At 41.6% G+C, this 21,010-nt stretch overlaps 1 protein-coding gene across 7 annotated transcripts in view; it reads left to right on the top strand.

Annotated features, from left to right (window-relative positions):
* LOC141917802 (NAD-dependent malic enzyme, mitochondrial-like) overlaps positions 1–21,010 on the top strand; it is a 36,725-nt gene that overhangs the window by 11,501 nt on the left and 4,214 nt on the right. For 6 of the 7 annotated variants that reach the window (XM_074811338.1, XM_074811339.1, XM_074811337.1 and 3 more), the window contains 12 exons: positions 6,599–6,732; positions 8,123–8,272; positions 10,172–10,247; positions 11,008–11,169; positions 11,671–11,774; positions 12,109–12,218; positions 12,328–12,425; positions 14,790–14,903; positions 15,002–15,116; positions 16,244–16,386; positions 19,976–20,078; positions 20,690–20,760. In XM_074811338.1, coding sequence (XP_074667439.1) covers positions 6,599–6,732; positions 8,123–8,272; positions 10,172–10,247; positions 11,008–11,169; positions 11,671–11,774; positions 12,109–12,218; positions 12,328–12,425; positions 14,790–14,903; positions 15,002–15,116; positions 16,244–16,386; positions 19,976–20,078; positions 20,690–20,760 — 1,380 coding nt within the window. The remainder of the gene's footprint in view (positions 1–6,598; positions 6,733–8,122; positions 8,273–10,171; positions 10,248–11,007; positions 11,170–11,670; positions 11,775–12,108; positions 12,219–12,327; positions 12,426–14,789; positions 14,904–15,001; positions 15,117–16,243; positions 16,387–19,975; positions 20,079–20,689; positions 20,761–21,010) is intronic. The other variant, XR_012621468.1, reaches the window with a different exon arrangement.

Below are 21,010 nucleotides of genomic sequence, written 5' to 3'. Positions count from 1 at the left end.
TTTTATTCTGCTGGAGATCCCTGTTGTGCCAAGGCAGCATTTTAAGCTTGTTGGGTGCTTAGAACGCTGTTAGGGCAGTCTCATTTGTTTAGTACTGGCAATTAAATTGTTATTTATATGGTGGTAATGCTTTGGATTCTCACTCAAGGGCCAGGATTTCTTCTTCCAGCACAGAACAGATGATGCATGAGGAGATGATCCCTGACCTTGGCGTAGAGTGGTATCAGCAGGCCTTTATCTTCACTGGAAATACGTGACCTGTAACATTATTCCTGTGTTTGCTTTCCGTGTGCTTGCAGCAAATTTTTGACTCTGAATAATTTGTGACACTTTCTGTATTTTAGTTGGTGATTTTTCTACCTTGTGGCATCAATTCTTGTTACTCTCTAAGGGTATTTTGTACAGTTGGTTCCATTACTCCTTTTTCTGTTACTCTGTTCCCCAATATTGTTTGGTTATTTCATTTTTTAATATCAATTCTCATGTATTGACAGTGCCTCTCAGATTTGTAGCTTCAGCAAATATCTTTAGGACATTGCATTAAACACACACATATTTGTATGTATGTATATGCCTGGGCATGTGTGCGTGGGAATACATGATAAATTAAAAAAAAAAAAATCACTGATGGTGTCACAAGTGGCAGTTTAATCCCAGACCGATTGCTGAGAAACTGGCCCAGTGTCTGTCTTCCATATGTTCTCAGAAGTTCTATTTAGCAAGACCACTAATCACAGTTTCATCTGTATTAATTCCCAACTTTTTCAGCCCGATTTATTTTCACCTATGCCTTACTGAATACTTCAGATACTGTGATATTACATTTGTTTAAAGAATCAGTTTTCTTAACAAAGATGTAGGTGACCTCACTGACTTCTGGCAAATATCCAAACACTGTGTTTCCAATACAGAATAAAAAGCAAACAAAAAAAAAGACAACCCAAAATTAAAGCTAGTTGGTCAGAATAAATAGGATAGGACAAGAGAATGTGAAGAAAGATTGTATGAACTTCTAAGATCTAAAAGCAGGTGCTGCCTTTCCCCTTCCCCCGTCCTTCTTCACCGTGGTGGTGTTTGACACATTTAATTTCATTTTAATATTTTTTTAGGCTGTGTCAGTTGGGTTGAGCAGCCAGGGTGTAGAATATGCAAGGCCTGTCTGCCTTCCTGGGGAAACCAGGATAAACAGGATGTGGAGACGTACTGCAAATGGTAATTGCCATGTTGCTCAGTGCTTGAAATACTACCACCACTTTCTGATCAGTCGTAAAGAAAGATCCTAGAAGGCAGGAAACTGATAGAAACTGCTGGTTTCTTTGTGCACGCACACACCCAGCCCAAAAGTCCCACCACAAGTTTAATCTCCTGCCCAACTGGTTTGGAGATGGCGGGTTTGTTGGATGGAGGTTGCACGGCCGTGCCTCTGCAGCTTCTGCAGCTTTTCTCAGCTTCCTTGAGATCTGTGTGATTCTCAAGGGAATTAAATGTGGAAAGATGGAACTGTTTAATCTGTAACCAGCTTTTATCATCTGGCTGAAAAGGTGCTGTAAGTGCCAAAGGTGATAGGTGGCATTGCACCACATTTAACTTAGATCAGCTATTCTGCTCGGGGCTCGTGCACTGCTGGGATGGTGGGTGGAGAAAGGAAGCTGTCTTGGTTTTGAAATTGTTTTTTTTTTTTTATTGCACGACTGATGCCATTAAAGGGGAGCAAAAGCAATGGCATGCTCAGTTAGAAAAACAGCAGTTTAATAAAATGTCTCTGAGGCGTTCAGTGATGCCATAGGGTGTGGCTGAACCATTTCAGTCGTCATACTCATGATTTACAATATGTACAGCTTTACCATAACCATTGGTGCTTGGAAACAAACCCTGGAGAGGGCTGGATGACTTCCTTGCTGGTGTATAAAGGCTTTCTGATCCTGACTTTTTCCCCATTTTCTTCAGGGGAATGCTTTTAGTTGAAGCCTCATCATTAGTAAATGAGAGCTACTGCGGGTTTGCTAAGTCTGGTTCAGCAACCAAAGTGATTTATTTACATCTGGTTTCACACAGAACAGAGGCGGTACAAGAGCTCGTGGCAGCTTTGCCTGCTGAGAGACCGAGGTCTTTAAAGGCTGGATAACCTGGGGAAGGTCTGGATCCTTCCACAGTTCAGCAGATCGCTGTGCTCGATCAGCCACACCCTCTGGTGTATATCCTATGCTGTTTCGGGAAGAATAAAGATATGAGATTGAGTTTAAAAAAATGAAGGAGGAAAGAAATCAAAGGAGATTTCCATATTCTACACTGTTCTCATAAACACAGAGAAACTTTGAATCTATGGTTGAGATAGCAGATACACCTTTGATTCGTATGAGTGAACTTTTTTAATTTGCAGGGGAGACGTTGTGCAACAGTGAACTTTGTGATTTAGCAAAAGGAAGCAGAGTTAAGAGAAGCAGCAGCCCACAATCCAATGTAAAATCTATTTTAAAAATGTTTATGATGCTACTTCAAAGCCTCCTGTGTGCTGCTGAATATAATAAGGACTAGAAATTACACGAAAACCGTTTGATTAAATCTGTGAAGTAGGCTAACTCATTTTCCAAACAGTGGCATGTTTGGATATATTCTGCATTTACATCTTTATCAGGGGCTTTGAATGGGTTATTTGTTGTAAACTCTACAGGTTTTCAGAATGCTTGAGAGTATCAGGTAAAAGTATCCCCTCCGATACACGCATGCCTGCAAAACTTTGCAAGTGGGGAAAAAATTATCACCACTAGTACTTCTCTGCTTAGAAACCTCTCAGTATTACTTACTCAGCGGTGCTATAAAAGTCACACTTGCAGGATTCAGGTCTCCTGTTCACCTTCATCCAAAGTTGGCAACTAGAATTTTTATATGCTGGTATTTATAGCACCACTCGCTTTGTGTGGTAGAGCCCAGTTGTTAGGGCCGAAGTGAGATCCCCGTCCCAGATCGTTTGTGGATTAAAGGCACAGTATGTGGTGATTCAGTGTGAGCTTGTCTTGACTAAAAAACTGTCAACGTTTCATTTTACTTGCTTTTTTTCCCCCCCCCCCCCCCATGGCAGTATGTTGGTTTTGTTGCAATAAATTTATCCGTGAGTATTAATTAATTCGTTTGTGGTCTTTGAAGTGTGCTGGGTTTTCTCCTAGATGTGTTCCCTGCTTTATCATAGAAAGGACACCTTTTTTTTTCGGAGCTGTAAGGAGGATTAAGGAAACTAATCTAAGTGTAAATCAGCGCGTAACACTCGGAGAAAAGACACCTAGCACTGTGGGTCAAAAGAAACCAAAAAGTGATCCCTTTTTGGGATCATTACCGTATTTAGACATTTAATCCCAGTGGAAACCAGAGGGAATTTGCCCCTTAAGTAAGTGCTGGGGTCTTAAGTGCTTTTGAGACCATCAATCCTGCTGCTGCAAATTGCTGAGAGCCTCCTCATTCACTGGGGCCTGATCGCTGGTTCTGGCAAACTGTACTGGGGTTTAGAAAAGGAGGGAAAAGGTTAGGAAATTTGTAATACTGCAGCTCCTAGGCACACTAGTTTAAGAAAAATCTCTGTCTTGAGAGGTGCAAACGAGCTGCAATCCCAAATCCAAAACAGGAGGCAGCTGATGGTCATGGACCAAGATATTGAATGGGAATACAGCAAGTGTTGGAAGGGCTCTGGGTTTTTTATAGTGCTGCTCTGGACTAAACTTGTTCTGTCCTAGTTGGAACGAGGATTAAATTTCTGTATGGAGGCTGACGGCATTTGGGTTCCTGAGTTAGGCCTGGGCAAAAATTAAAGCGTTTTTTAATGTGGTAAAATCTAATTTTCATGTAAATAAACAGCTGGAAGTACTTAGTACCACTTAAAGAATTCACTGTGTTTAATGTTACTGTAACTCCAGATACACTGAAAAACCAGGTTGCCTATAGACTGAAAAAAAAGTGAATAAACTGAATAAAGATGGGTGGCTGTTCTGCTTAGTACTAATTTGATATTATTAAGGATCCTGGTAGTTTAAGGTCACTGGTTTCGCTGTACAGGGAAATTAAGAAACAGCCATGTCCCAGTGTCATGCTAATAGTGGAAATTAGAAATTAGGTAGATTTTAGTTTTAAGGGACTTGAGAGTTGCTGATGGGGAGGACGTAGGTTTTACTAGTGAGATATTTCAGCTAGTTTAGTGTAAAATGTCAGTAGTATGGTACCACTGAAGGGATTCTGGCCTTTGACATGCCTTAAACTAGTGACATTAGTGGTTTTACTGGGCAGTGTTTATATATCTTCTGAAAAGAGACTAAGCTTTTTTTTTTTTTTTTTTTTTTGCTTCTTAATATCATAAATCGTTTGGCATCATTTTTGGTTTTGTAGTGCCTAAAGTAACAGTCAAAATATTACAGATGTTTACCAGCTGTTCTCAGCTTTGTGTCCTAAATCACTTGCACTGCAAGTACAGTTTGTCTTGGGAAATAGGTTGTTTTAAATAGCCATAAACTGCTGATGATGACAACTTAGGGGGTCGTTAAGGATAGCCGAGATGTGTTTGCGCCGTGCAACTTCGGAAGATGCATTTACATTCCTAGAGAATTTTTCAGTATTTCTCATGAAATATGCAGAAGTGAAACTAAAGCAGATCCTTTGCAATATAGGAAAAAAAATATGGGATTCAGTGTGTGTTCCTGGTGCTTTTTTCTCAAGCCAGTGCTGCTTGCTGGTTGTGTTCTCAGTGGAAATTTTGGATTCTTCAAATCATTTTTCAGAAAAAAAATATCATGTGGCTAAAGTGACTGTTACACCCAGCAAAAGACCAGCAACAAGGGTAAAAAGTTCAGGGATAAACCATAATCTGAAATTTATCTACAGACCATCTTGGAAGAATACTTAAGAATAACAATTACATGAGGAAAGAAAACAATGCTTTGTGAATGACTCAGATAGCAGGAAAAGGATAAATTGAGTTCAGTATTTAAGGTCAAATCTACTACATGGAAGGTTGTCAGAAATCCAAAGCATTGATCTAGTTTAGGGTTAAAACTTACAGTTTTTTGTAAGAAAATATTTGCAAGTATTTTTTGCAAAACTGAAGTTTTTTGGTTTTGTTCTTTTCTTCTTGCTAACTCTTCAAATATTTTATTACTTTAGAACATATTCTAGAATTAGTACAGAAAAGCAGGTGAGCTGCTTAAATCAGTGTAGTCAAAACAACTGATGATAAATGTGATTTAAATAAGCAAAGAGAAATATTATACAAAAATACTAATTATTTTAATTATGTTTTTTTCCTAAGGAGTAGTTATATTCGTTGTAAACCATTCAAGTGTGGGAAAATATTAATTTTTTTCTTGTGGTTTTTCCGATTGCAGGAGGAATTTGGAGTGTAATTACAAGGGATAAAACAAACCTTATAAAGCGTTTTTAAACCTTTTTGTTTTTTCACTTGGCAGTAAGAATCTGCTTCCAGCGTGGGGAAATCTGAGAAAATGTGCTCTTGGTTTTTAATCTAGCTGCTTTAGTAAACAAAGGAAGTGTTGTTTGTGAGCAGAACTCATGTTTCTTGTTTCCATCTCTTTCAAAACATTACAGCTAGTAGACCTTTCCCTTCCCAATTCTGCTTTTGCTCACAGATTGATGCACAGCTTTGGCCCAACAAAGGCTTTCTTGGCTTTTCAGCTCCTGCACTCGCAAATATTGATTTGATCGTTCACTGAACTGACCCCGTTGGATAAACTGAAATAAGGAAAGTTTATCATTGCTGTTTTGGAAGTAGCAAACTTAAAGTTAGTTGCCCCGAGAAGATGCCTGTCAGTCTCCACTTACACTTGTTCTGTGTACTAAGTGAAAAGCCAGTTTTATTGAATGTTACTGTGAAATAATTCAAATTAGTATTTAAATGACAAAAATTAAAACTCTTCATCCACCTTGAAACAGAGAAGAATGGAAGTGGTGGACTGTTTTCGCAGTTTAACTCTTCTGAGGCTTAATTTGTTACAAATGAGGCTTTTTAGTAGTAGACAACTACGGTTGAAGATGAATAGATTAGTTCTAGCCCTAAATAAAAATGAAGGATTTGGGTTGAATTGTGATCTCAATAGAAACGTTAGGGTGATTCAGTAACTTTGGGATCTGGCTGGATTACTGAAAATTTGGAGAGAAAAGCAGCAAATGGAGCGATTCAGATAAACCTCTGAGGACTAAATGTTACTGTCTGTGGTTGTAGGGCCCAGACTGGGTGACCCACATGTTCTTGGTCCACCTTATGTTCCTATGAAACAATTCAAGAAGCAGCTGTTAGTTCACTTTTAAACCTTAGCCTGTCTGGGGGGGGATCTCTTAGTTGTTCTCCAGTTTCACAGAGGAAAATGAAAGGTGGCAAAAGGCACGAGGACTCGGAGATGTGGAAAAGCTGTGGGCAAAGGGGATACCCACAAAGGATGAGGAGAACCCCAGCAGAGGCAAATATATCCAAACCCTGCCCGCTGTGGCACCTGCCGTGAGAAAAGGATGCAGGGGGTAGTCAGAAATGGCAAATAGAAATAGATTGTAAACAGAAATGCTCGAGGAAGAACAGCTAATTATTTCTCACCTCTCTTGTTTTCAGGGTATGGCATTTACGTTACATGAACGACAAATGCTTGGGTTGCAAGGACTTCTACCTCCTAAAATAGAGACACAAGACATCCAAGCCTTACGTTTCCATAAGAATTTGGCAAAAATGACCGACCCCTTGGAAAAGTAAGCGCTCCTCTGGCCTTGTTGTGTCACTCAAGTAAATGCAAATTGCTGTAAAATATTGCACGGGGATGACCACACGAGGTTTTTGTGCCTCCACTGGGTTTTTCAGTTGTTGGTTATTTTTACTTTTGCCCAGAAAACTGCTTTCATCCATCATGTGGCTGAATGAGGTTGGGGAGCTTTTTTTTTTTTTATATTCCATAGTCATATGGTAATGAAAAAGAATGTGGACAAATTAGCCAGTGAGAAAGCTGCAAACCTTGCTGTAATATGTAATATGCATTTCTGTAATATTCTGTAAGATTTAGGTGGCAGGTTGTTAGAGGACAGAACTGTTGGGGGAGAGGAGGGGGCAGCTAGCGCATGCTAGAAAAAACTGTGAGAATGAAGGTAAATTGAGGGTTTGATGATTAGGCATGAAAACCAGTGTTTATCATATACAGTAGTTCCTGCTAGAAAGGAATTACGGGGTTAGAATTTTGAGTCTCATAATGTGTAATTTTTTTATATCAATTTTTTTGTTGTTTAGCCCACTGGTTTGGTGAAAAAAATGTGAAGGATTTTGATTTGGTTTTTTAGACTGGCATGTTTTTAGCATCCTGTTACTGTTGTCATATAAGCCTGTGTATATCTGCATGTAAAAATACACAGTCTCCTAAAGGCAGGAGGAGCACTGGAATGGTTTGAAGCTTACTGGACCACATCAAACCTCTTTTGTTCTCATGAAAACTGAAAGATGACTTTTGAATCCACATCATGTCACTTGCTGATCTGCAACAGTCATGTCATCCGTATTGGCAAAGTGCCTGGTTGCTGTAGCCTGAGATGAGCCACTAATTCATTATCTTTATGTTGTTGGGTCAGCAAGACTGACTGTAAATTGATGCATGGTAGATTGTAGGTAAATTTGCAAAAATGCAGGTTTAATTTACACACCTAGGTAGGTCCTTAAATGAACTTTCTGTTAGGAGTTAATTTGGTTTATAACTGTGTTAAATGTTAGGATTAACAAGACCTTACTGTCAAGATCTTCCTTTTTTGGGATGAAAAATTCTTTCACTGATAATTTTTAACAGTAACGAGACTCCCAGCTGCATGCTGTAATCAATCCATGGGTTATCTTTTATCACAATGCACGTTTGCACATTGACTTGTTAGCGTGCATGGTGTGTCAGTATTTTTATTTCAGCTTTTTAGTACTGCTACTCTCTCTTTTCCAACTTTTGTTTAATGCTCAAAGCCCAACTCAAGTGGAAGCAGGAATTTCATGGAGAATTATTACGAAGCAAGTTTGGTTTTTGCTTTGAGATTTTGCACGGTGTTTTAAATAAGCGTAAATGTGAAACAATAAGTGGTGGTTTTTTTTTTTTTTTCTTTTGCTTAATTTCAGGTATATTTACATAATGGGAATCCAAGAGAGAAATGAAAAATTATTCTATAGGGTGTTACAAGATGATATTGAGCGGTTAATGCCAATTGTATACACACCAACAGTAGGCCTTGCCTGCTCCCAGTATGGACACATCTTCAGGAGACCAAAGTAAGAACAATAGATACATATTGCTGCTACTCTTAGTATCATTTTTTCCGTATACTTGCCTGAGGTTTGGAAATGTTTTATTTCATTTTCATTTGGATTCAGCTACACAAGACTTGGTGTCAATTCAGGGCAGTGAAAGTCCATTAGATAATATCTCAAGACCCAGTTTATATTGGAAAACACAACATTTGAAAACAGAAGTGGTAATGTGTCATGTAAATAGCACACGTGCAGGGCTTCAGCCTCATTTCCAGCTCTTCCTAGATGCCATGCAGCTCTTTAATTCCGAGGAGAGTGCTGTGGCTTTCTCCAACTCTCAGAATCACATCTGGGAGTCTGAGGATCTGTATCGGGACAGAGCATTGGGAGGAAATTTCTGGAGATCATTAAAGCTGTGATACTAGGAGTCAGCTTTCAGTTATTCTGCCCCAGCTTGGCTGGGATCTGGTTTGGCTTCAGCAGTGACTTCAAAACAACTGTTCAGGTTATTTCGTGTTGAGGAAACCAGTTCAGACTGGCAGTCATTTCAGCTCATTTCCATGATACTCTCAGTGTACTTCTAGAGCCCTCTCACTTGAAGACTTTAATGCTGTGTGGAGGAAGGGCTAATCCTTCACTGCTGTGAGGACTCGGCTGTGTAGTGCAACTGCTGTGATAAAGACAGTAAGAAACTCATGATTTTGCTCCTGATCTGGGGCAGGGGTTGTGAAAGAAACTGGGGTTGGTCAGTCTGGAGAAGAGGAGGCTGAGGGGAGACCTCATGGCCCTCTCCAACTCCCTGAAAGGAGGGTGCAGAGAGGGGAGATGAGCCTCTTGAGCCAAGGAACCAGCGCCAGGACAAGAGGGAATGGCCTCAAGCTGCACCAGGGCAGGGTCAGACTGGCTCTTAGGAAGGATTTCTTTGCAGAAGGGGTTGTTGGGCGTTGGAATGGGCTGCCCAGGGCAGGGGGGGAGTCCCCATCCCTGGAGGGGTTGAAGAGTCGGGTTGACCCAGCGCTGAGGGATCTGGTGGAGTTGGGAACGGTTAGTGTGAGGTTCATGGTTGGTCTGGAGGATCTTCAAGGGCTTTTCCAACCAAGATGATTCTGTGACTCTGTAAAGATGGACTCTTAGTTCTAACAGGCTTTCTTTCCCCTTCCACGTCTCCATATGTATTACAGACCAGTTTGAAAAGTGTCCCCCTCTAGAAGTTGTCTGTACAAGGAACAGCAGCATGATCTGGAACTCAGGTTGTGCCCTTTTCTTTCCAAGAACCAGCACTTTCCAAGTGTTGGTGATTTACCTGTTCCCACCTTCACTGAGTCTTTCCTGCCCCCTTTCCTCCTAACAACTGCTCTTGCTCAAGCAGAAGAAATACAGACATTTCTCTTCACCTTTGCTCCCCTCCTTGTGTTCCCGTGGAGGAGCCCTCAGCAGTGGGAAATGCTGTTCTCCTCCTGGTCTTGGAGAAGACAGTATGCTCAGTCCCTGTCTTTCTCTTTCCGTTCTTTTCCCTCCCTTCACCTTGTGTAATGTGATGAACGGAGACTCACTAAGGTAAAGCCAGGCTTAAGATCGTGTTCGCTTCTCATAGCCTTACAGGAGAGTGTAGATCCTGTCATGTCTGACGTTAACACCAGAGGTGTTTTGCCCTAGAGGAGTATTAAAGGTGAATTATCTGCAGTAGTGTAAAACCCATGTAGCATCATGAAAAGTATTTTCTCTGTGTTCTTATTTTAAAGTGTCAAAGCAGCCAAATAAACTTGTGTATTAGAAATTGTCCTTCGGGTGATTCATAGCAGTGATTGCAGCGCTTTAAATTTTAAGAAAATTGTACTGTTTGACATTTAGTTTTACAAAGCAAGGTGAAATTTCTAATTGCCACCTACAAAATATATCTGCTTTGTTTTCTTCTTTCAGAGGATTATTTATTTCTATCTCAGACAGAGGCCATATAAGGTCAATTGTGAACAACTGGCCAGAGAATGACGTTAAGGTACTGCCACTGTATAATTTTTTTTCTGGTTCTTATTTAATCTCAGTTGAGCTTTTCAAGATTTGTTAGTATTTGATGGAAATGTAAATACTAAATAGTTGATCCTTAGCTATTTGACGATGATGGTGAAATACAGCCAGTGAAGATAATGTCTATTTTGAAGAACAGTGTTTTATCCTAAATATGAGGTTTATGGTTTGAGTAAACAGTGATGATGCGAACTGTTCTTGTCAAACTTATTTTACTTCATTATTCCACCTTTTGGGTAGGTGTTGGGGGATGAACCTCTGGGTCTTACTGTGTTATGTAGCAGTAGGAGAAATGATCTTGTCCTCAGTTTAGGACACAGACGTGGTAGTTGGGAGGCCCAGATTTTGCCATTAAATCCGGTCTGACCCAGCTGGGTCGAGAACCACAAGGGGAGATGAGGTGAATGATACTTATACAAACTTTTTGATGTCTGGATTTACAAGTGGAAACCATAAACCCAAGTTACAAGCTGCAGTTCCACACGGCAGCTTGGATCCTTCCCACGTAGCTTTCAAGGGTTTGGGCAGTGGATTTCAGCAAAGAAAAAGGAGCACAGCAGATTCTGACATTAAACATTATTGCTTCAAGTAAAATATTCCTTGTCACCCGTTCTTTGTTTGTTTGTGCAAACATACCTGAATTTTTGCCTGGAAAAAAACCACAACTGGTATTACTCTAAACTTTACAAATTTCAGTGATGATATATAATTTCACTTGCTTTTGTTTTCAGGCTGTTGTCGTCACTGATGGAGAAAGAATATTGGGTCTTGGAGACCTGGGTGTGTATGGGATGGGAATTCCAGTAGGAAAACTGTGTTTGTATACAGCCTGTGCAGGAATACATCCAGATAAATGCTTACCTGTGTGCATCGACGTTGGAACTGATAATACAGTGAGTTTGATTGAACTTTACCTGCCATAAGTTATCCCTATTATGTAGGAGTATTTAGTACTATTAGAGAAGATTTTTGTTTGAGCACTTATTTAAGATAAAACCAAAGATTTTATGGAAGGGTAAACGATTTGGAATTCACTATACAGTCACATATGAGTGATGGAAAAACGCCAGTTAATTTGTCAGTGAAATGGTGCATTTGGAAGTAATTTGAATGCTGGAACACTGTAAAATAGACAGTCAGGTTGACCTGACTTTAAGAAGCTGGAAATGTGAATCAGATTTATTAAAGCAGTTTATTGTTCACAGTATTGATTTGTTCCATTTTAAAAGCAGCCATCAGCAACCTCAAGTGCCAGCTGAAATTACTGAACATTGATATAGACTGGCTGTATAAATGCAGTATCTTCGGTGTGAAGTGTGTTACTGTGAACTCTGGAAAGTGTATATTGAGGAAGTGATTCATCCTGCTGCTGTCTCTGATTTATTCTTTTTCAGACACTCTTAAAAGATCCATTTTATATGGGCCTATACCAAAAAAGGGATCGCTCCCAGGTCTATGATGACCTAATTGATGAATTTATGGAAGCCATTACAGACAGGTATGACACTGAATATTCTCTACGGAAGTATGGCCAAAACTGCTGGCAAAAAACCCATGTAACACACTGTCCTTGAAACAGTCATTTAAAGAATAAAGACAGGACTAGAACTTAAGAGACGTGGCTGTATTTCTGGCTCTGGAGTGATTTTCTCTGTCACCTGCAACATGCTGCTTGTAGTTGTCTGTTAAATATACACAGAACAGAGATGAAACTGGTTTAGGCAGTGAGGGCGTCCTCTTCCCAAAGATAACTGATCACCTGCAGGATTTATTTTAAAAGGATGGTATTTCTTTATGTGTTTAGTGATAGGAATATTTGCCCTGTTCTGTAGGTATGGCCAGAACACACTTATCCAATTTGAAGACTTTGGAAACCACAATGCTTTTCGGTTTTTAAGAAAATACAGAGAGAAATATTGTACCTTCAATGATGATATTCAAGGTATGCCCTTTGTTTATGTTCCTTAATGTATACGCAGAAACTTTGCCTAAACTGATAGTCTGCCACGTAGGTCTGTTCAGCTCACCTTAGATTTGTACTGCTTTTACAGGGACAGCTTCAGTGGCCTTGGCAGGACTGCTGGCAGCACAGAAAGCCACTGGTAGACCACTTGCAGAGCAGAAAGTGCTGTTCCTTGGAGCAGGAGAGGTGAGTTCTCTTACAGGCTCTAGAGCAACAAGAGATTTAACTGTATATTTTCTGGTTCTGTAGGACTTGGGGAGATTCACATTCTCTGAATCCCATTGCTGAACTTTTTATATAAGGCCAGCTGAAATACATTAACAGAAGGGACTAGCTGCTTAAAGATAATTATTTGAAAGGTGTTTAACTTTTGCGAGGACTCACTTCCTTACATAGACTTGAAAAAAGCATCAGGGCCTTGTGTGTAGTTAAAGGGGAATTTACCAAAAAATTATGATTAAGTAAGAAAGAGGGTAAGAACATCTTGTTAATTTTTATAACATTGGAGAGAAGTACACAGTGGTTTTCTTAAATCAGTTAAATCAGTGGCTGTTTGCAGCACACAGTAGTTATTTACGGGGACAGCAGTGTCAGGACCAGCACCGTGCTTCTGGATATATCAGCAAAATTGCTTCTGTGGTGCTGACAAAATAACTGAATTAGCTGAAAATTTCTCCAGCGGGGGAAGGTCCTGATTGCAGTAATTGGCCAGTGTTGTGTTGTTGCCGGAGCACTGAGCCCTGCTCTGCACTTCCCTCTCTGTTATTTCTTCTGCCAGCCTGAGCAGCGCGTGCAGGGAGCCAAGAAAAGGGACGTGGAGTGAAACACTGCCAGCATCTACCTTCTGCCCTCTGCCTGCAAGGCCTTTATCGCAGGCAGCAGGAGCAGGGAGAGGTTTGGAAAGTGTTTTGCTGATTAAGGATAGCAATTAAACTCGGACAGCAGAGTGACAAGAGTAGGTGTATTTTACTGGTGATAACAACAGAGTAATACAGGAAACATGCAGTAAGAAAAGACAGAATAATGCACTTAAAGCAAACAAATAGGAAAATACAGGGTAATGCATCAACTCATTACTACATGAGAGAGAGAACAGCAATTAATAAAGATCCATCACCCCTTGCATACGTTACCAACATCCAGACCCGCAGGCGCTGGGCAGCCCCGGCTGCAGCGAGGATTTGTTGAGCCTTTCCCAGCAAGTGGGAAATCCTACGCGGTGCGTCCACCCGTAGGTGAGGCACCCAAAGTCGCTGTGAGCGGGTCCAGCTTTATGTACCAAAAATCAGGAAATCAGAATAACTGGCACCTTTGATTTGAGCAGAAAATTTCTGGTTTCATCCTCCTGTTGGATTCCACCCAAAGCCTGGCCAGGGCTTGTGTGGAGAACCAAGGGAGTGTCCAACACTTGGGTTCTCAACCTTGAACAAGGCTGAACAAGGGAGGTTGGATACATTCTCTCAGCATTTCATCCTCACTGCTGATTATATTCTGTCCAAGCTGCATCTTTCACTAGCGAGCGTACACACTTCATTAATGATCACATACTAAGTTAGCAGCTGCAGCTCGGGGCCTGTTGTTCAGGCTTCAACACTTCAACACTTCAGCACTTTTTACATCAGCATAGGTGGTTTGTTATAACCCAGCACAATGCCTACTAGCACAGTGGTTATCAGTTATAAAATATACAGGATTAATCTATAGGTCAGCTCTGGCTTGGGCCTGTTCTCTAAGCCTTAGCACTTCAGAAAGCAGTTGGGCACAAAACACTACACCGTGGTTTCTTGACAGGAGGGCTGCAGCACAGATTTGTTCATATTGTCCAGTCGTGGCTGCTGAACTGGTACAGGCGTGGGGGCACAGTACCCACAAAAGCTGCCTGCTCTCTTTTGCTCACTCCAAAAAGGCCATTGAATGACTCGAGCGTGTCCAGAGAAGGGCAACGGAGCTGGTGCAGGGTCTGGAGCACAGGTGTGATGGGGAGCGGCTGAGGGAACTGGGGGGGTTTAGTGTGGAGAAGAGGAGGCTGAGGGGAGACCTCATGGCCCTCTCCAACTCCCTGAAAGGAGGGTGCAGAGAGGGGGGATGAGTCTCTTTAACCAAGGAACAAGCGCCAGGACAAGAGGGAATGGCCTCAAGCTGCGCCAGGGCAGGGTCAGACTGGCTCTTAGGAAGGATTTCTTTGCAGAAGGGGTTGTTGGGCGTTGGAATGGGCTGCCCAGGGCAGGGGGGGAGTCCCCATCCCTGGAGGGGTTGAAGAGTTGGGTTGACCCAGCGCTGAGGGATGTGGTGGAGTTGGGAACGGTCAGTGTGAGGTTCATGGTTGGACTGGAGGTTCTTCAAGGTCTTTTCCAACCCAGATGATTCTGTCATTCTGTGAAGGTGTGACACTGTTGATCCCTGGAGTCTGCCCCCATCGAGGCAAACACTGCTTGTGTTTCAGAGCTGACTTACTAAATGATTTTTGTGGGGTTCTTGAACAGGGTGGTGTTTGTGGTGACGGACCTCTTTTGTGACTTGTTAAAAATCAAAAGTCCTTTTACCCACAAGGCCGCCCTGGGAATTGCAAACCTCATCGTTATGGCTATGATGGAAAGCGGTGTTTCTGCTGAGGAAGCCTACAGGAGAATATGGATGTTTGACAAATATGGTTTATTAATTCAGGTAGGGGTGCACCCTCCTTGAAATACCACAGTACAGATGGCCAGTGCTTTCTGTGTCCCCCTCACGAAAAAAAAAAAATATCAACTTTTTATCTATAGGGCCGAGAACAAAAGGTCGATTCCAATCAAGAACCATTTACACATCAGGCTCCAGAGCAGATACCAAAGACATTTGTAGAGGCAGTGAACGTACTTAGGCCTTCAGCCATCATTGGTAAGTAAGGTTATTTTTGTTTCCATCATTTAGTTATTTGCTGCGTTTAATTTGCTCGTGTGGCTCCAAGGAGGTCGGTGACAGCCATCTGCATTTCTGCCGGTGTAAATAAGATGAAAACGAGGTCAATTTGCTGCTTGAAAATATACTGAGCTGCAGGTTAGCTCTCAGTGCATCCTTCGCTGCAGCTGTGGTGCTCCTCTGCACCTTGTGTCCTTGTTAAATGTTTCCTCCAGTCCTTGTCCAGCTGGTGTTGGCCCTTTCTTAGAAAACTCTGAGCATGTTCTCAGGGCCTGCGTGGCCACAATGAACTGAAACTGTAATGAAGGGCACTAAGACAAAAATAAAACCTTTTTCCCAGACACATTCCCTACAGAGAGCGGTCACAAACACCGCATTTTCTGCTTTACAAGAGTTCCCTAACTTGGATAATTTTCTTTTTTCTGACCTTTCTTCCTCTAGTCAGCTTCTCTGGCTAGAATCTGCCAGCAGCATGGCTTGAAAGAGCTGTTTCATGCTGCACATCCCCAATACCTGTTAGGTCACTGACATTTTTTATATTTACATATAAATCAATATGTACTTATTGATTTATAACTGTGGCTGTCTGCAGATCAGGTGGGATTACAGGTGTTTCCTGGTACAACTCTGCAATTTCCTTTGCGCGTGGTTTCTTTGGAAAAGGAAAGTTTTTTTCTGAGTAGCCAAAACCCTGAAGTTTGTAGCCACTTTTTTAATGTATTTCCACCTATGTGTGTGGTCAGAGATACCTGTATCAAGGGAATGTGCGCTGCAGAGTTAACACCCAGCTAGGATAAATCATCTGTGAAGAACCTGGAGTTCCCACTTGCTTATCCAGGGCAGCAATAAGTGTTCTTTACACAGATCAATACAAAAAATCATGTAAAATAGGCTTTTGGAACACATTAATTAGATGTTCCTGTGAAAATGAGAATTTTTAAGCAGCCACTAACAAAGCAGTGCCTGGTTTCTGTCTCCTGCTGCTAGAAGAGCCTGCTCTGAGTGGGAGACTTCAGGGGTGACACGAACTTAATCTACAGTCACTGTCATCTGCCCTGAGGCAGTCAAGTATTGATTCTCTTTTTATGTGTTTCCATTTCCTTCAGGAGTTGCAGGAGCTGGGCGGCTCTTCTCTCAGGACGTGATCAGAGCAATGGCCTCTATCAATGAGCGACCCATAATATTTGCACTAAGTAACCCGACGGCGAAAGCTGAATGCACAGCAGAGGAAGCATATACGTTAACAGAGGTATGTAATGTTTAGAAATGTTGACCTTGGCGCTTTGGGATAGAACTGTGAGGATGAGGGTGCAAGAACTCCAGTTATTTTATTATCACTTGGATTTACTGACATCATAATAGAGATCTTGGCTTCTGGCAAAAGTAAATGGAGGGGATTTGACAAGAAGTCTTGAATTTTAAATAATGACATTTGACAAAGCTGAAAATAGCCTAAATCTTGTTATTACTTGGTAAAAAAATGACCACTAGTACATTTTGCAAAGGTGAAAATAGCCTAATTCTTGTTATTACTTTGTAAAAAAATGACCACTAGTACGTTTTGCGAAGCTGAAAATAGCCTAATTCTTGTTATTACTTGGTAAAAAAATGACCACTAGTACATTTTGCAAAGCTGAAAATAGCCTAATTCTTGTTATTACTTTGTAAAAAAATGACCACTAGTACCACTAGGTACTGTTTCATTTAAAAGAATGACCACTAGGTACTGTTTCATAGCTTTGGTGGATTAACTGTTTCCCACCATGCTTTTTAATTATTTTGGGGTTTTAAAGAAACATCTTCTGTTAACATTGAGAGACTAGGTGGAACCTTTAAAATGTAATGGCTGAGTAAAGCCCTTAAAGCAGGTAATATTCTTGCACCAACCCAAGAATTCTGCTTTGTACTCATTTCCTAGTGCCTGCAGGCCACAATTCGTATCGTTAACAGTGTTCTGAGAGGATTTATGCTTCCAGCTCAGGAGTCAGCGGTGGCTCTCTGTCCTCGTGTTCCCCTCTCGCAAGGTCTTGTCTCTCAGACACTGGCACCACTAAACACTGAACCCAGAATAAACACACCTCGTTCTGCACCGTTACCTCCAAAACCATCAACACCGTGGGGTGCTTACGGGGGGGTTGGAGGTTGGGGTTCTGAGGTTGGTTTTTTTCCTAACGCTCACCAGTGCATCCAGACCGTGGGTTTGCCTTTAATGAAGCAAGTCTTTTATCCTTCTGCACAGTTTTTTATAGAAAATTAATCATCTTTGAAGAGAGCCTGAGGGGAAGGAGCTGGGGGCAAGGGAGCCTCAAGCAGACCCAGTTAACTCTTTGAACTGGCTGGTAATGCCTTTCCTTTACATCACTGTGATCTCTGCCCTGTCCACAGGGCCCGCCTGCAGACTTCAGGGGTGGGGCTCGTGAAAAGACCTCTTTTTTTCCCTTTTCCTTTTTTGTTTTTTTTTTTTTTTTTAATACAGTTCCAAATCAAGTGACTCATGTGAAAATGAGTGGGTGGAGATCCTTGGTTCTTGATGCAGAACTCTGAACTCCTTCTTGCCACTGTTAGCGTGGCTCAGTTCCCAGCGTTACAACCTCGGCCGGTGTTCGCTTCACACCGGCAAGGGCATCGTCTCCAGTTGGCACCCAGATTCTCTTCCCTGTTACTGGGCCCGTCAGCTCGGAGGGAGCTCTTGCTGCAGAGATCTGCAGGTCCAGAGAGAGCCTTAGGCAGGAATAACAAGCCTCTGGACAAAATGTAGACCTTAGCTTTTAATAGTAAATGAGAACGCTTTTAAGTGAAGATGGTTTAATATCTCTCAGATATCTTGCATTAGCCAGAATAGCAAGTTGGGCAGTGTTTCAGTATATCAAATTAAATTCCATTATCAAAAACAAGAGTAAGTTATAAAACAAGAGTTAGTTATACAGCCAAGCCTTTAACTGGCATAAATAAATGTAAAAACTACTAGCATCTCTGATGCCTGAAGGAGGCCGGCAGCACTACTAGAGGGAAAACCAGCCTAATTTTTGCTTGCACTTTTTACAGAATATCAACAGAGCAATAGAGGTTTTAAGGGAAGAGGCTCACTCATTCCCCGTGGCTGTTTGTTGAGTCCCAAGGGGTTGGACCTCAGGGTATTAGATGCAGAAAAAAGAGATTGCTGGTTAGATTCAGGTGGGGTAACATGTCTTCACTGAAGCAGTTGTGTGAGCATAGTGCTATTTAAAAAGTTTGTGCTCAATGGAGAGAGGATCTTTGGTGGTTTTCCTGTATTGGATCCATGTGTCCTTTTATTCATGATTCACCATAAGTTATTAATTATAGACACGGGTTATTTGGACAATTAAATATTACTGGTCAGTAAATGAACGGGTGTAATTTTGTCCCAGTCCTTATTAATAAATATTGTATTTAGACTTTCCTCCTTATCTAACGTTGGTTTTCCCAGTGCTCTGAAATGTCCTCAGTTTGCCCTTCCTAATGTATATTTTCCCCTTCAAGACACAGTAATTACTTAGGAAATACCCTCTGATTTTACTTAGTCATTTAACTAACAAAGTTTGTCAGGCAATTAGGGATCCGAGCTGTCGGCCCGATGTGTCTCCTGGCCTCAGGAACAGCCTAATCCTGGCTGGTGTGAAATCTTAGGCTGAACTAAGTAAGGAAACGAATGAAAGGTTAGTGATGATACCTTCCTTATTGTTTTTCCACTAGATGGCACCTGTAAAAGCCTGAAGAAGCTTTAGTGCCCTCTGTTACTGTGTATTGCGTGGGCTTTTTGTTCTGTTTTAATTTTTCATTGCTCTCAAATGCATCCGTGTGTTTTGCTCCTTACACAAGGAGTTTTGGGTATTATTCAAACATCGTTCCCGAGTCTTTAGCTTCTTTAGTAATTTGTTCTCAAATGTGGTGGTCGTGGGGAGCCTTGAGTATTTTAATGTTATGTTATTAAACCTGTTACTCAAAAGAAAGTCAAGATTTTTTGCTTTTAAGGGTTTGACTGCTTGAGGAAGGGGTCATTTATCTGGAGGCTGTATTTCACGCTCCAAACTCCGGCTTTGTTTTAATAATTTGTGCTGATTAAAATCCTTTTCAAAGGAAGGATAAGCAAACTGTGTTACTCACTCAGAGCTCTCAGCGATACAAGTATGATGGAGCAGTCCCTCCCTTCACCCTCCCACCCCTCAGTAAACAAGTGACTTTTTGTTCCTGTACTGCTGTTTCAGTCTCCTTTTGGAAGTGGACATTATTCAGCTGTCTCTGCACAGTCCTTACGGTGGTGGGTCCTGGCTTGTGGCCATGGGTCCTGATAAATGGTTATGGTTATAATCACAGTTAACACACAAGTACTTTATTTTGCGTGTGAGTAGTTCCTCTGAGTCATTGCTGTCTTAAGGAACAATGAATGATAAAACAGATTGCTCCCACTCCTTAGAAAGCTGCACAATTCAGTGTGTGTGCTTGCCTCTTGCTTTCCAGCTGTTTGCTGCAGAAACAGGCAGATGCTTACTGATTCTGTTATCTCTTCCAGGCCCTACTGTGTCATTCTGGGATTGTAGGAATTGAGTCAGCAAGAGATTTATGTGCTAGAATGCAGCTGCGTTCAGTAGGGCCGTTTGCCTTTTTGCATTTGGCTGCGTGCTCGGGTATCACAGAATCATCTAGGTTGGATAAGACCTTGAAGATCATCAAGTCCCTGCATAATCCAGTCCCCTGAGTATCCTCCTGATGCAGTCCTGGAGCTGCTGGGGAGCTGTAGGACTCTGGTGTCCCTGGATTTCATGACTCTCTTGCTCTTTAGAAGCTGCCTGACTGTGGTTATTCCTCTGTTTAAACAGGGCCGTTGCTTGTTTGCCAGTGGCAGTCCCTTCGAGCTGGTGACGCTGAAAGATGGAAGAACCTTCAAACCAGGCCAAGGAAACAATGCTTATATTTTCCCAGGTAATAAATACAGTTGTCTTCTTTGAATCTTTAAGACTAGACTTATTAGCACTTCTTGGGTCCCCTTGCAACACTAGGCACAGTTAGCGAAGCAGCGTGAAGAGGTGTCACCAGCACTTGAAGCTGAGAACTGAATCAGAAGAATGAATCAAAGAAAATCAGTTAAGGGTGGTTGTTAGGCATGTGCAGCTACATATGCAACGTGCACACAGTGAGCTCACCCAACAGGACATTTCTAAGAAAACAAAAGGCTTTGAAAGCTGTTGCATTATGGTTCTTCTGCTTGTTTGGGGGGGGAAGGAGAAAACGAAGTGTGTGTGCTCCTTTTGAAGTTATGTCTGCACAAGGGAGGGTACAGAGGAAACACTGGGGATATTTCTCTGCCTTCCCCTTTCTCTCCCTTTCCACCCAGAGCTGCTCAGCCCCAGCCCCTTCTCAAAAGCCACCCATTTTGGTAAATGACTAGCACACATAGTAATAGTTTTGCGAATGTGCGTAGAAAGCAATGGGAAGATTTTTAAAAATAACATTCTAGATGACTCGCAGCTTCTCAGCAGCAGGCTGCGTATTTTAAAATGATGTGGCCCTAATTGGCAATAATTTTATTGTAGGCGTGGCTCTCGCTGTGATCCTCAGCAGTGTTCGACATATTAGTGATAAGGTTTTCCTAGAGGCTGCTAAGGTAAGTGTGGAAGCAGAGTAGGCTGTGGCTTCTGGCATGATGGTGGATGCCACGATGGAAAATTTCTCAAATCTTGCTGAAACTCGATGGTTTCCTGTTTGATTTCTGTTGGGTTTATCCCTCCCCAATGGAAAACAAATGGATTTTGATCAAACAGAATTGTGAAAAGTATCAGCTTCCATTGCAATTTTAATTTTTTTCATCCAGAAACCAAACACCCAGATAGGAAATCTGTCCCTGCGTAACTCCC

Source organism: Strix aluco, chromosome W (genome assembly GCF_031877795.1).
Source record: "Strix aluco isolate bStrAlu1 chromosome W, bStrAlu1.hap1, whole genome shotgun sequence".
Taxonomy (NCBI): domain Eukaryota; kingdom Metazoa; phylum Chordata; class Aves; order Strigiformes; family Strigidae; genus Strix; species Strix aluco.
This window is presented reverse-complemented; position numbering and strand designations above follow the sequence as displayed.